This window comes from Phalangium opilio, unplaced genomic scaffold (genome assembly GCF_054372755.1).
Source record: "Phalangium opilio isolate 3A_F unplaced genomic scaffold, DU_Popi_V2 ptg000087l_1, whole genome shotgun sequence".
NCBI lineage: Eukaryota > Metazoa > Arthropoda > Arachnida > Opiliones > Phalangiidae > Phalangium > Phalangium opilio.
In genome coordinates, this window is record NW_028324192.1 from 498,339 (window position 1) to 509,830 (window position 11,492).

Genomic DNA, 11,492 nt, shown 5'->3' on the forward strand with positions numbered 1-11,492 from the left:
GTTTCATCCAAGTGACGTATTCAAGGGGATGAATGAAACCAAAGTCCAGATATTCTAGTGGTTTGTTTTCAAAAAACGGTGAAACGCTGAAATTAAAATAACAGTAAAAATAATAATTAGTAGAACGAAATTGTAGAAGTATTTGGAAAGATGGTAATTATGTTGAGAACGGGTACTAATGTAACTACTTGTTTAAACGATATTCCCTAATTGTACTCGTACCTTATTTGACCAATTTCACGGATTTCTGGGCTTTTAGTAAAGAATGACGTGTTGTAAATGAAGTGCAGATAATCGGTGAGAATTTCGTTAGAAATGTACAATCCACCCATCTTTGCTATTATTTCTTTTGAGTCATCACCTCTCGTCAGCACTTCTCCTATCAACCAAGTCAGATAGGTTTTGCTGATGATTAGAACAGATTCATCAGACAGGATATCCATGTATCCTTCTAAATCTAATAGATCCATAAGGGTGCAGAAATTCAGATTTTTCATCCACTTATTGACAACTTCGTCGCCGGTAGCCTGAAAAAAATCGGTTTTCATTATTTGATGCAAACTTTGTAAGATATTGGCAAATATGGAGTGGAAACAACAAAAGGTTAATAATTTATCTTTAATATTATCAATAGAGTTGTAGTTGGAGCCATTTTCAATGCTTAATCAAAACAATCTTACCAAAATCTTAAGGTATTCATGGACGATGCTTCCCTCGATTATTTTGGGTTTTAATTTGGACGCCATCACGTCTTCCAATGAGTTGAGAGTGTCGTATGTCTCTGTGGTAAACTCGGTTTTTAAGAAACATCCCATAAAGAATAAAATGATCGTAACGCTAATCAACCAAACTGAAGAAATCAGTCGAACAGTTACTTCCTGCGAAATACTTGGAATCGCTGCGAAAAATCAGTAAGTTACGATTGATTTTCTTATATTTTTTGGTATTGGGATTTCGCTCACGTTCAGCGCACAGCAAAGACGTGTTGTTCCAAATGTTATTCAACATTAAATTCACAAAATTCTTGATAATTTGCTTCGGAAACAATATCTGAAATCGACGCCTTAGAATCCAATGAAATGTCAGGATTGCCGAAATTAAAATTACTGACATTGTCATTAACGTAACAACCTATTTGATAATTATCAATACAGTTTAAGTTCACGACCGAATATTTGCGCTTATAAGTTTAATTAGCATTAATCAAATTGGATTAATTAAGTCTTCACCTGCGAGTCTATGGCTAAAAACGAGAGACTAGTTGAGACTATCTTTTTAGGTGGACCAGTTACAATAACGGTGCTACTAAACTCAAAGGATGCGGAAGATGTGTAAAGACCTATCACTTTTTCGAAGAATGAAAGTTGAATTGGAAACATCAGGTTGTGTTTATCCTATTATGTGAAAATTCATACAATGTAAAATTGTAATTTCATTATTGTATAGTTGAGTAATATACGTTGAAGGATCCTGGTGAATCGTGTATTTTGACACTGTCAAAGTAACTTATTTTGTGGTCTTCAAAATTAATTCTGCGTAAAAAAAAAGAAATTACGTATAAAATCCCTCAGACGAACGTTAGCCTGTTTTCATTCGAAACGTTTTTGTACTACTTTCGGGTGATGTGGAAAATTAAAATTCGGCAGTGGGTTTCCTGCAAACCCGACAATGATGCAAGAAAAAATTAAACCCCCAAAATGGTTCCCCCTAATTGACTCTGGCCTATATGAACTAGCCTACATTCTTTTACATCCACTTTTAAAACTTCTAAACGTTTCCCTCCCCGTTTTGAATCTTGTCGCAACCTTATCTCCCGTGCTTCCTTGCTAGAGTCAGGGTTAAACACAAGCTAATTAACAACTAATTTCTATTTAGTGCCGTGGAAATAGAAATTTCCATTTATTTTTGAAGATGAAATACTGCGGTTGTTAAATTCTCACTTGATATTTGTAGAGCGTTCAATATACTCCCTGCTATAGATGTACTTTAAAACTTGATTCTCCATTTCCCATGTTTCCTGTAATATGTTATATTCATACTTTATCTGTTTTTGTTTCAGAAAAAGCGAACAAATATATATGAACATATTACTTCAATTGTCGCGTAGTTTCCTGGAAATGGTTGAACGTATCTGAAATGCATGAAATAATTTAAGAGACTTTGCTTGTGCTTTCGCTGCTAGGTGAACTATTACAGTGACAATCGCTGATATTAGAAATCGCGGTTCTTACGCGTGATCAGAGTATAGGAAATACCATGAAAAAATTACCAATTTTCAAATACCCTATTTTCAACGCTTTAAATTGCGGCGGTAAAAAAACCGTAAATTACCGCAAATATTCTCCGTAAATTACCGCAAATATTCACCGTAAATTACCGCAGAAAATCACCGTAAATTATTGAACGGCGAAAAGATCTTTAAACCAAAGTTTTGATATAATTTTGGGTTTACTGAATAGTTTTTCTATGATAGTAGAACGTCTCCACACATTGAGAATTTCACAATATTTTCGTTTTATATAAAAGTATGTTCAATTATGGATTTGAGGGTATATCAAAATTTTGGGAAATTTAACTGTAATTTACCGGTAAATTTTTTAAACGTTTTAGTATCTAGGGCTAAAAATCATTTAAACATACCGGTATTTGAAGCAACTGGACTCCAAATAAACAAATTTGTCCATAGCCATTGATATTGTATGCAGTATGTAATCGTAAGGAGGAGGTGTATTCGCTCACTGGTTATCGTTAACAGATAATAAGAGCTAATTATTTCATAAAGATACTGAGTGTTCTCTGTGGTTCAAATGACTAGAATAAAGAGTTTTTTCAACACTTTCTTTAGTCAACTCGTTGCTTTATTTTATCACGCTAACTGGTGGCTTAATTAAAACGTTAATAGAATTGAATTCCTCAATAATGCATGAAATGGAAAAACTGAAGTCTTATGCTATGAGAAAATGACGATTGGGGACAAGAGTGGATATTGATTTCCAGTCTCGCCATGTAGCCAATAGAAAACGCCATTAAATTTTTAAAACAAAAATCAATGAAAGATAATTTGCCTTAGCACGCACTACTGCGTGTTATTTAGCTTATTCCTATTCTGAAACACTCGACCACTAATCCATTTTACCAACGAATCGTTATTTCTTTGCAGGGTTCGTCTAAAAGTTTCGAAAGTCTATTCCCCCCTACCATTCCTCAAATTCCCCTGTCTTTTCTAGGTTTATCACAGACAATGATCCTCAAATTCTACCGAAAGTTTGCATCTAACTGATTATTTACACGTGCTCCGTCTTTATATTTATTCAATAATTTAAAAGCTAATTTGTTTTTTAAATACGGATGGCCGTTAATATCATCATTTAACAAATCGATAATATTTTTAGGAAGCTCGTACTCATAAGTCTTAACATAGCGTTGGACTGGTAACTCTAATTTATGGTATTCAATAGGTTCTCGGACAGCCGAATAATTGTCTCGATTTGAGTCACTTTTGACCTGAATTTCAAACTTGTTAAAATCCTAGCTTATATTCACCCAGTGATTTGGAAATATGATTTCCGCTAACCCTACTTCAAAATCACTAGTCAAGTTCAAAGGCTGATGCAAATAATTTTTAAAATTTGACCTGGTATTGTTTGGATATATATCTAGACACGTATTAGACGCTAAAGTTAAAAAAGTCGTCATTCATGACTAACGTTTGTTTGTCAACTAACCCCAACTTCTTAGGCTAACGTTATTTTATACATAAAAAGATTGTCCATAGCTCGGTGGACTGGTCAGGATTCGAACTCATCACCTTCTGGTTATCACATTATAGTCTGTCAAACGAAAGAAGAGCCCTGAGAAATTTGTCCAAATTGGTGTCGCCACCATCGACCCCATAGTACTTTATCAACTTGTTTTGTTTTGTCAATAGTCGTCTGTAATATAGTCTGCTATAAGCAGATAGGCTTAATCGCAATAGAACCAATACATTTTGCAATATATATATTAATATTTATATATTAATAATTATATATTATATTAAATATATATTGCAAAATGTATATTAATAGATATATATTATATATTATATTAAATATATATTGCAAAATGTATTGGTTCTATTGCGATTAAGCCTATCTGCTTATAGCAGACTATATTACAGACGACTATTGACAAAACAAAACAAGTTGATAAAGTACTATGGGGTCGATGGTGGCGACACCAATGTGGACAAATTTCTCAGGGCTCTTCTTTCGTTTGACAGACTATAGTAAACCCTGCCTTTACCCATTGAGCTATGGACAATCTTAAAAAACACGCCGTTTATTTTCATCAAAACGTTAAAATTCTTAAACTTTTAAAGTCGTTACCCTTGAAAAATCTACGTAGTTGGGTAATTGACCTTACCCGATTCCAATAAAAAAGGACAACGCCCTGGTTAGATCGACCCGGTTTCAGCCTGTTTGAGGCGGTTATTATATAAGACACGCGGCTTTAATAGTACGTTAAAGGGTGTGGTCGGTAAAAAATATTTTTTTTTATCTAGAGAACTCTTCTTATATTAAATCTGCCCTCGACAATTTAGTATATAAGCACCGTGTTTCGAAAAGAAAGTTATCAGTTGCTCAGCTACGCTCTTAAGCATTAATATCAAAAAGTGCAGTATAATTTTTAAAAAGATGTTTTTCTTCAACTCGCGCCGCTTTTGGTGGGTGAAAAGAGACCAAAATCAATTTTCCAACGGAAAAGAGACCAACTTCGATTTTTTCCAACTGTCTTTTTTAGGCATTGCCTGAAAAGAGACCAACTTCGATTCATGGGCTAGATTTACGTAACGCATCATTGAATCTTTAGGGGTTACGTATGCCCTAACCAACTTAAAAAGTTGCCTCAGCCATCAGAATGTACGAACAAAGCTTGTTGGTTGTGGTTCATGAATCGAACTTCATTGCAGTGTCATTTGCGTCCATACAACTGACTATTGCAATGAAGGAGAAGTCCTGGGGCCAACAACTAGACCTGAACAAGAAGACCAGGCCACACAGTGGCTCGAATGTAACTTCCTTCGGGAGGTAAAGGACCAACGAAGAATTTTATGGGACATTGCCCGTACAAGCTCACAAGCCCCATCCTCCGCATAAAGTTCTGCGTACCCTGCACCAGTTGGAGCACGTTCTCTTCAGTGAGGCACAACAATTTCACGACATCAACGTGGCCCAACCTTCAGCGATAGATACATTTCGGGAACAAAAAGTGGCGAAAACAACCAGGCCTCGCCGAAAGATCCACGATCATCGAAAACCAATGCAGGATTTCACTTAAAAGGTCATTTCTAACAATCCTCGACTATCCTGCTTGTCTTTTATCAAAATTCATCCGGCATCGTTTATCCCACGCCGCGCCAATTGACGTCAGCCATCAGAATGCACAAGCAAAGTTTACAAATGGTGGTTGACGGCATCCACAAGTTCGTGCGCATAAAACCTACGGTTCGGGATCAAGAAGTGCCAAAAACAACCTGTTTTGTCTACCCCAGAAGTATTGGTAAATAATTTAGGATTCAGTATGTAACATGTTTTTTGTAGTTTGGAATAAGCCATTCCCAACTCAAAGAAAAGAAGTATTAACCAATATTTTTGTTATATCTATATTCTTGTTAATCTATATTATCTTATTGTATATACTATTTGGTATTGTTATTAAAAAATCTTTATTTATATATTTGGCTTTGTTTCTCAGACATATTTAAAGGTTTATTTGTTATGGCGGGAAATTCAAACGGGAATCTTGCAAAATAACTGGACTGGTTTATTAAAAGAACTACACCCTCCGAGGGTTAAGCTCAGCTTGTTTTGAGGGTAAAAATAGGTAAAACCCCTCTAAAGAGTCATAGCATGCTGGAAGGTAGGGTTGATCAGGTAGGAATTTAGCTTAATCTTTGGTTGGAAGTTTGGTTTGAGTTTGCTGGATGAGGGCTGGCGGCCATCTTGGATCCATGCGTATTTGTATAGTCCCTACTACTTACATCTTTTTGGAATTTTGTACCTTAGTCTAGTGCGCTCTCGTGCCCTGTAAGGTTCTCTGGTATGGGGAGTGTGAAGTCTGGGAACCTATTCTCTAAGGTCCTTTTGGAGGAATTTCGATCCGAAACGTATTCTGTAAGCACCTTATCCTAATCATACGGTGATAGCCTCTCCGAATCATTCGGCGGCTGAAAGAGATGGCCGAATCGAGCATTTGGATATTTTACCGCCTCTCTTCCCTAAATCAATCTTAGATTCGCGGAACTTTCGCCGGAGTTTTCTAGTATTTTTCCCCGTATCTTTTCGCTGGCACCTTGTTCATATTTTTATTTAGTATGGCTGCTTTGTTTTTTCAACTCAAGCTTCATCGTTTGCGATTTGAACATGGTAATCGCATTGCCCGTCGCGATTTACGAGTTCAAAGGGTTTTTCGAGACTTAAAATCAAGCGTGGGCAAAATTTTAGGATAAAGCGGGAAATTGCTTTAGGCCTTGGCGGGCCTTGGCGAAATCAACAAGGTACTGATCGACGGCTTTTTGGTAGATTGAAAGGTAAAAAAAGTCGTTGAATTTATCCTACATTTACGGGATAATTTCGCGAGATCCAATTACTTAACACAGATTTAATTGTTCATTTTAACATTTTTTCTACCGGGGCTTGTAAGTTAGAGCCACCTCTTTTTGACCAATTGCATCAACTATTAATAATTGCTAGATTAAATTTGGTTATTTCGTTTTGCATCTATTTAAATTATTAAATTTTGGTAGGTGTGTAACCATTGATAGAGGGCTAATGATCTACATTAATGAATTTATTATAATCTCACGAGATCCACAAAATTCAATTATAATTTCCGATTAATTAACGTTGTTATTCTAGGTTCTCATTGCCTCATATTTAACCCTACTAAAACTTGCGCTAAGTTTCATTCAAAATTCGACGTATATTAACTGTTGTTTAGCGTGTTCTTTAATACCCATTTTAAAAGAATATATGAAGCAATTTAAGAATAAATAATTTTTTATCAAAAATAAATAAATAAAAAAGGAAAAAAAAGCACTTGTTTCTATCTTAAGAAAAGAAATCGGAAAAGAGAAAATTTGCGTTGTATTGAATGTGTTCCAATACAAAGACCATTTCCCAAAATTTCCACTCCTTGGGAAAAACCAAAGTTTCCATCCCTTCAATTTGAAAGCGCGCCAAATAAAATTGTCCAATATAGAAAAAGTGGGCGTCAAATAGTACCACGTGGCATAAGAGGAAGTGACGTCCATTTGGATTGAGAGAAAATTTTCGAAGTATCCGAATGACGATAAGGATTGGGGTTAGAGAATACGGTTTGTTCGGTCCACTCCGAATGAGCCCGATCCGAATCATAAGGATTCGGAGTGATCCGAATGATTTTCGATTTTTAGAGAATAGCCTCCCAGATGATGATGATAAAAAGCACAGTTCACCCTTACGAAAAATTTCTTAAGAAGCCTTAAGAAATATTATAAGGAAAATCGTTTAGAATTTCTAACGATTTTCCCTGAATATTCAATGGAATTTTGGCACTTTTTTCTAAAGAGTTTCCTAAGAATTTCCAAATGTGGCGTTTAAGAATTTCCCAATAATATTCCATAGAACGTTTTATGGAGATTCTTAAAACATTTCCCAAAGATTTTATTTTCGAAATTCCCATGGTTTCCCATAACAAATCATATGGGGTTTCTACAAGAATTCTTAAGAATTTCTTTTCAATTTTCCATAGAATTTTAGGCCTAAAAATTTAACCTACATTTATGCCTGCCCCTTTCCTTAAAAATTTAAATATACAAACAATTCAAATTTTAAAATTCAAGTATTTATTGAAAGGTTGATTAATGATTATTAATCAACTCATTTCTCATCATTATCAATTTGGACTGGTACATCAATGTTTGCCTCCACTGTAGGCATTGGTTTTGATATCTTATTTTTATTTGTTATTTCTTTGATTTTATCTTGAATTGTGCTCCTTATTTTATCTAAAGGGCAGGAAGGGTATTTCTTTACAGCCAAATCTGAAAAGAATTTAAACAAATTAAATAATATCAGACTAAAATATTAATAGCTATTGTAAATTTGACTTTTACTGATCCATATTAAAATTATTAATTTTTTTTACCATCGGAATTAAGAATGTCAACTAAAAATATAACTTACTTAGTAAAGCTTTAACTTTTACTGGATCCAGTTGTTTTTTCGATGGTACATTCTTGTATGCATTTGATTGCTTCCCCGTGAGAGAGGTGTTTGCCATTTCGTCCTCAGAAAATATTTTGACAAGTATGCTCCTTGCAAAAATGGTACCATTCCCGCTTGCGGTAAATTCCGCTTGAGTGAGATCCGATTTTTTTATGAACACAGAATCACCAATGTCAATCTAAAAACCAAATAAGTTTTCATTTAGAATTGCAAAATAATATTCTTGTTGAAAATATAAAATGAGATTAAGCATAGTTATAGAAATTGTAGAAATTATTTAAAAGCAGTTCATTTCCTTACCATTTCGTCTATTTCAAGGGGTTTCGGACGGTTTTCGCTATGCGAGTTTTCACACTTCTCGTGAATCCTCTTTAGACGTTTTAACCAACGATCAATATCTATAAAATTTTTAAATAATTAAACTACATTAGGATGATATTTCATAAACAGATAATCGAAATTGGCACTACCTGCTGCTTTCCTTAAACTTTCATTTTCTTCTTTCAGTCTTTTATTTTTGTTTTTAAGTTTTTCAATTTTCTCCAGTAGAATTTCTTTTTCATCTTCCTCTTGGTTATGCAATTCAGTCATTATTTGTTTGTTTTGCTAATATATTGGAATTGTTAGTTTTAAAGTGGATTTGCTTTAATTCTTAGTAGACGTGTGTTCTTTTTACCTGTTTCAATAATTCATCCTTCTGTCTATGATTGGCCCTCCTACCTACTTCACGATCTACTAAATTTTGATCAATGCTAGTGCCGCAGCGATTTTTGCGGACCTTATGCCATAATTTCTCCATTTCCCCATTTGTTCCTATAAAAAATATTTCTGACTTTAGAAAACGATCTATACATTTAAAAAAGGTATGAATTTGGAAGGTCTAAATTACTATTAGCTCCATATTGACCTAAAATTAATCAGTTAAGCCTAAAACTTCGAACATGTAGAAAATTAATCAGTATGATTTCAAACTTTGAAATCTACTTGAAATTCGCGAATAAAACTAAAATTTCTCTTCTAAAATTTTAAGTTTTAACCCTTTTCCATTTCACCCACTTAAAATACCAGAGAAACAAAATTATTTAGGTACATAATTGCAGCTTAAAATGGAACCATATTTTATTGCAAATCAAATTTTCCCAAGTCAAAAAGGGTCCTTTGTAGGCTGCAATTTTTATAAATAATTAAGCAAAAGCCATAATTACTAAGTTCTGTAGTCTTTTTCTCGAACAGGTACCAAGAATTTATCTCGTAACTTGAAACTTTTATTGCTAAGACTGTTAATATAACAGGGTTCGTACGGAACCTGGATAACCTGGAAAACCTGGATAAGTCAGGGATTCGGAAAATAGGGTAAAAAGTCAGGGATAAGTCAGGGATTTAAAATGTTTTCCTAAAAAGTCAGGGATACGTCAGGGATTTCGTTTTGTATATCAAACAATGCTTCGAGCAATGCTAAATACGAGCCAGGCGTGATAAAGTGGGCTCTAGTAAACACCTTAAATTGGTCAGGGATATTGGCAAAATTTGGTCAGGGATAACCTGGAAAAGTCAGGGATTTTCAATTTATGAATTTCGTACGAACCCTGTATAAATTTATCAATAAACCAAGAGCCATAGGTAATTGGCATAGATATACACAAGAGGCAGATCACTCTGAGGACTTAGGTCCTTACTGCAGATAAATTATTCAAATTTAACAAAATTTTAAATTAATCAATATTTTTATTAAAATAAAAACTACTCAAATATTAACTAAAAATTTAACTAAAATGTATCGAATTTATTAAATTTAAAATTTATCCAATTTAACTGATTAATCCAATTTAACTGATAAAATTTGACAAAATATATTTTAACCTAACACGATGACTTGCCTTTTATGCATAGCAATCATTTACCAGATGCCTAATGACTACATATAATTGATAGCAGTCCAGTTACAACTTAAGGTAGCAATATAGAGTAATTTCGGTTGAGAGGGGGAGCGAACTGTGTATCCCCTACGTTAGGGGCAACTTTGTACTAGAGAATACTATTTGCCCCCGGAAGGGAAGGGGAGGGGGGATATCACTAAGGTAAGAGATAGAGGGTTATGACGTTGCCGTATATGGGAAAGAAATTACTCTATTTTGGGGTAAAGACTTTCCAATTTAATAATATTTTTGAGCAGGCGGTAATTTATTAACTTGATAATAACAAAACAGGTGCACATTTAGCCGCTCACTAAAAGCAGGACCACTAAAGGAATAAATTAGCGTACTTACCAAAATCAAGCAAGGTTGCGGGAGAGGTTTCATCATTCCATATTATGTCGGTAACAATATTTTTAAATTTTGTATAATCAGTTGCACAGGCAATTTCATTCGCAAGACCTTTATCCACTAATTTTCGAATTGAATAATTATCCCATGATTCTTCTTCAGTCCATTTAATCAGCATGTGCAATCCATTCTTGGTTTTTGACGACTAAGCCATATCTAAGAGCTTTAATATTCATAAAAAATCCCCAAAGAAAATTAAAAATTCCGAGCAGGGGCTATTCTTAAAAATTGCCAAAATTAATTACAATGAAAAAAAGTTCAAATGGTTAAAGGTTAGAAGATGTAACTTAACCCTAACCATGTACCCACGCAATAAGTTTCCCTAACCTTACCAGAACTATTCCACTATCACACCCCATATATACAATGGAGGGTCAAGTTACTGTCTTAACATGCAATTATCAAGATAAATTAAAAGTTTTAAACTTACTTCGATAATTAACGGCTAAACTGAGAAAGGAACCAGCTTCAATCGTCCGAAACGGAAAAATCTCTCTTTGAAAATATGCTAAACTCCCTCCGATTAACTCGTTTTCGAAAGTGAACAAAGCACCACGAGCCTAAGTTGGGGGTTTTCCCGTTCTCGTATCTCCTTAGACTCTCCAACAATGGATAAATCCTGCAACGTAGCTTGGCCCCGGGCTTTATTTTTTCAACACCACGTGAGAAAAAGTGATCTACTGTTTACTCTACTGTAATCTCGCATATATATTTTGGTGTTTTTTCAACGTAAATCTCACAGTGAAGAGTTGTTGAATATGAAACCACAAGACGTTCTCTTTTTGTGGTTTATTCAGCCACGGCCAACTTAGATGATCTCCTCCGTCGCCTGTAGGAGGAGATGATCTAAGTTGGCCGTGATTCAGCCTGTAACGTACAGCGTACCTGTGTCGGAAATAAGCTAAAGTTTTCCGTCCCT

General features: G+C 34.6%; 2 protein-coding genes across 2 annotated transcripts; both read right to left on the reverse strand.

The window, feature by feature from the left end:
• Nucleotides 1-309: 309 nt before the first annotated feature.
• LOC149649691 (uncharacterized) lies at nt 310-1,260 on the reverse strand. Its single transcript, XM_089849185.1, has 4 exons — nt 963-1,260; nt 681-898; nt 388-527; nt 310-337 (listed from the first exon to the last, which is right to left on the reverse strand). The coding sequence occupies exons 1-4, from the start codon at nt 1,117-1,119 to the stop codon at nt 310-312; spliced, it is 543 nt and encodes a 180-aa protein (XP_089705311.1). The 5' UTR covers nt 1,120-1,260.
• Nucleotides 1,261-7,901: 6,641 nt separating this feature from the next.
• Nucleotides 7,902-10,905, reverse strand: LOC149649692 (uncharacterized). Its single transcript, XM_089849186.1, has 6 exons — nt 10,517-10,905; nt 8,926-9,062; nt 8,720-8,855; nt 8,550-8,647; nt 8,208-8,427; nt 7,902-8,065 (listed from the first exon to the last, which is right to left on the reverse strand). Exons 1-6 carry the CDS (start codon nt 10,689-10,691, stop codon nt 7,902-7,904), a joined length of 930 nt encoding a protein of 309 aa, XP_089705312.1. The 5' UTR covers nt 10,692-10,905.
• Nucleotides 10,906-11,492: the final 587 nt, after the last annotated feature.

Coding starts and splice junctions, on each gene's coding strand:
- LOC149649692 (XM_089849186.1), bottom strand. CDS start 10,691: ATGCTGATTAAATGGACTGAAGAAGAATCATGGGATAATTATTCAATT. Junction 8,648..8,719: donor AAGTTTAAGGAAAGCAGCAG/GTAGTGCCAATT, acceptor AAAATTTTATAG/ATATTGATCGTTGGTTAAAA. Junction 8,066..8,207: donor AAAAGTTAAAGCTTTACTAA/GTAAGTTATATT, acceptor AATTCTTTTCAG/ATTTGGCTGTAAAGAAATAC.
- LOC149649691 (XM_089849185.1), bottom strand. CDS start 1,119: ATGACAATGTCAGTAATTTTAATTTCGGCAATCCTGACATTTCATTGG. Junction 899..962: donor GTCTTTGCTGTGCGCTGAAC/GTGAGCGAAATC, acceptor GATTTTTCGCAG/CGATTCCAAGTATTTCGCAG. Junction 338..387: donor AGCAAAACCTATCTGACTTG/GTTGATAGGAGA, acceptor AAGAAATAATAG/CAAAGATGGGTGGATTGTAC.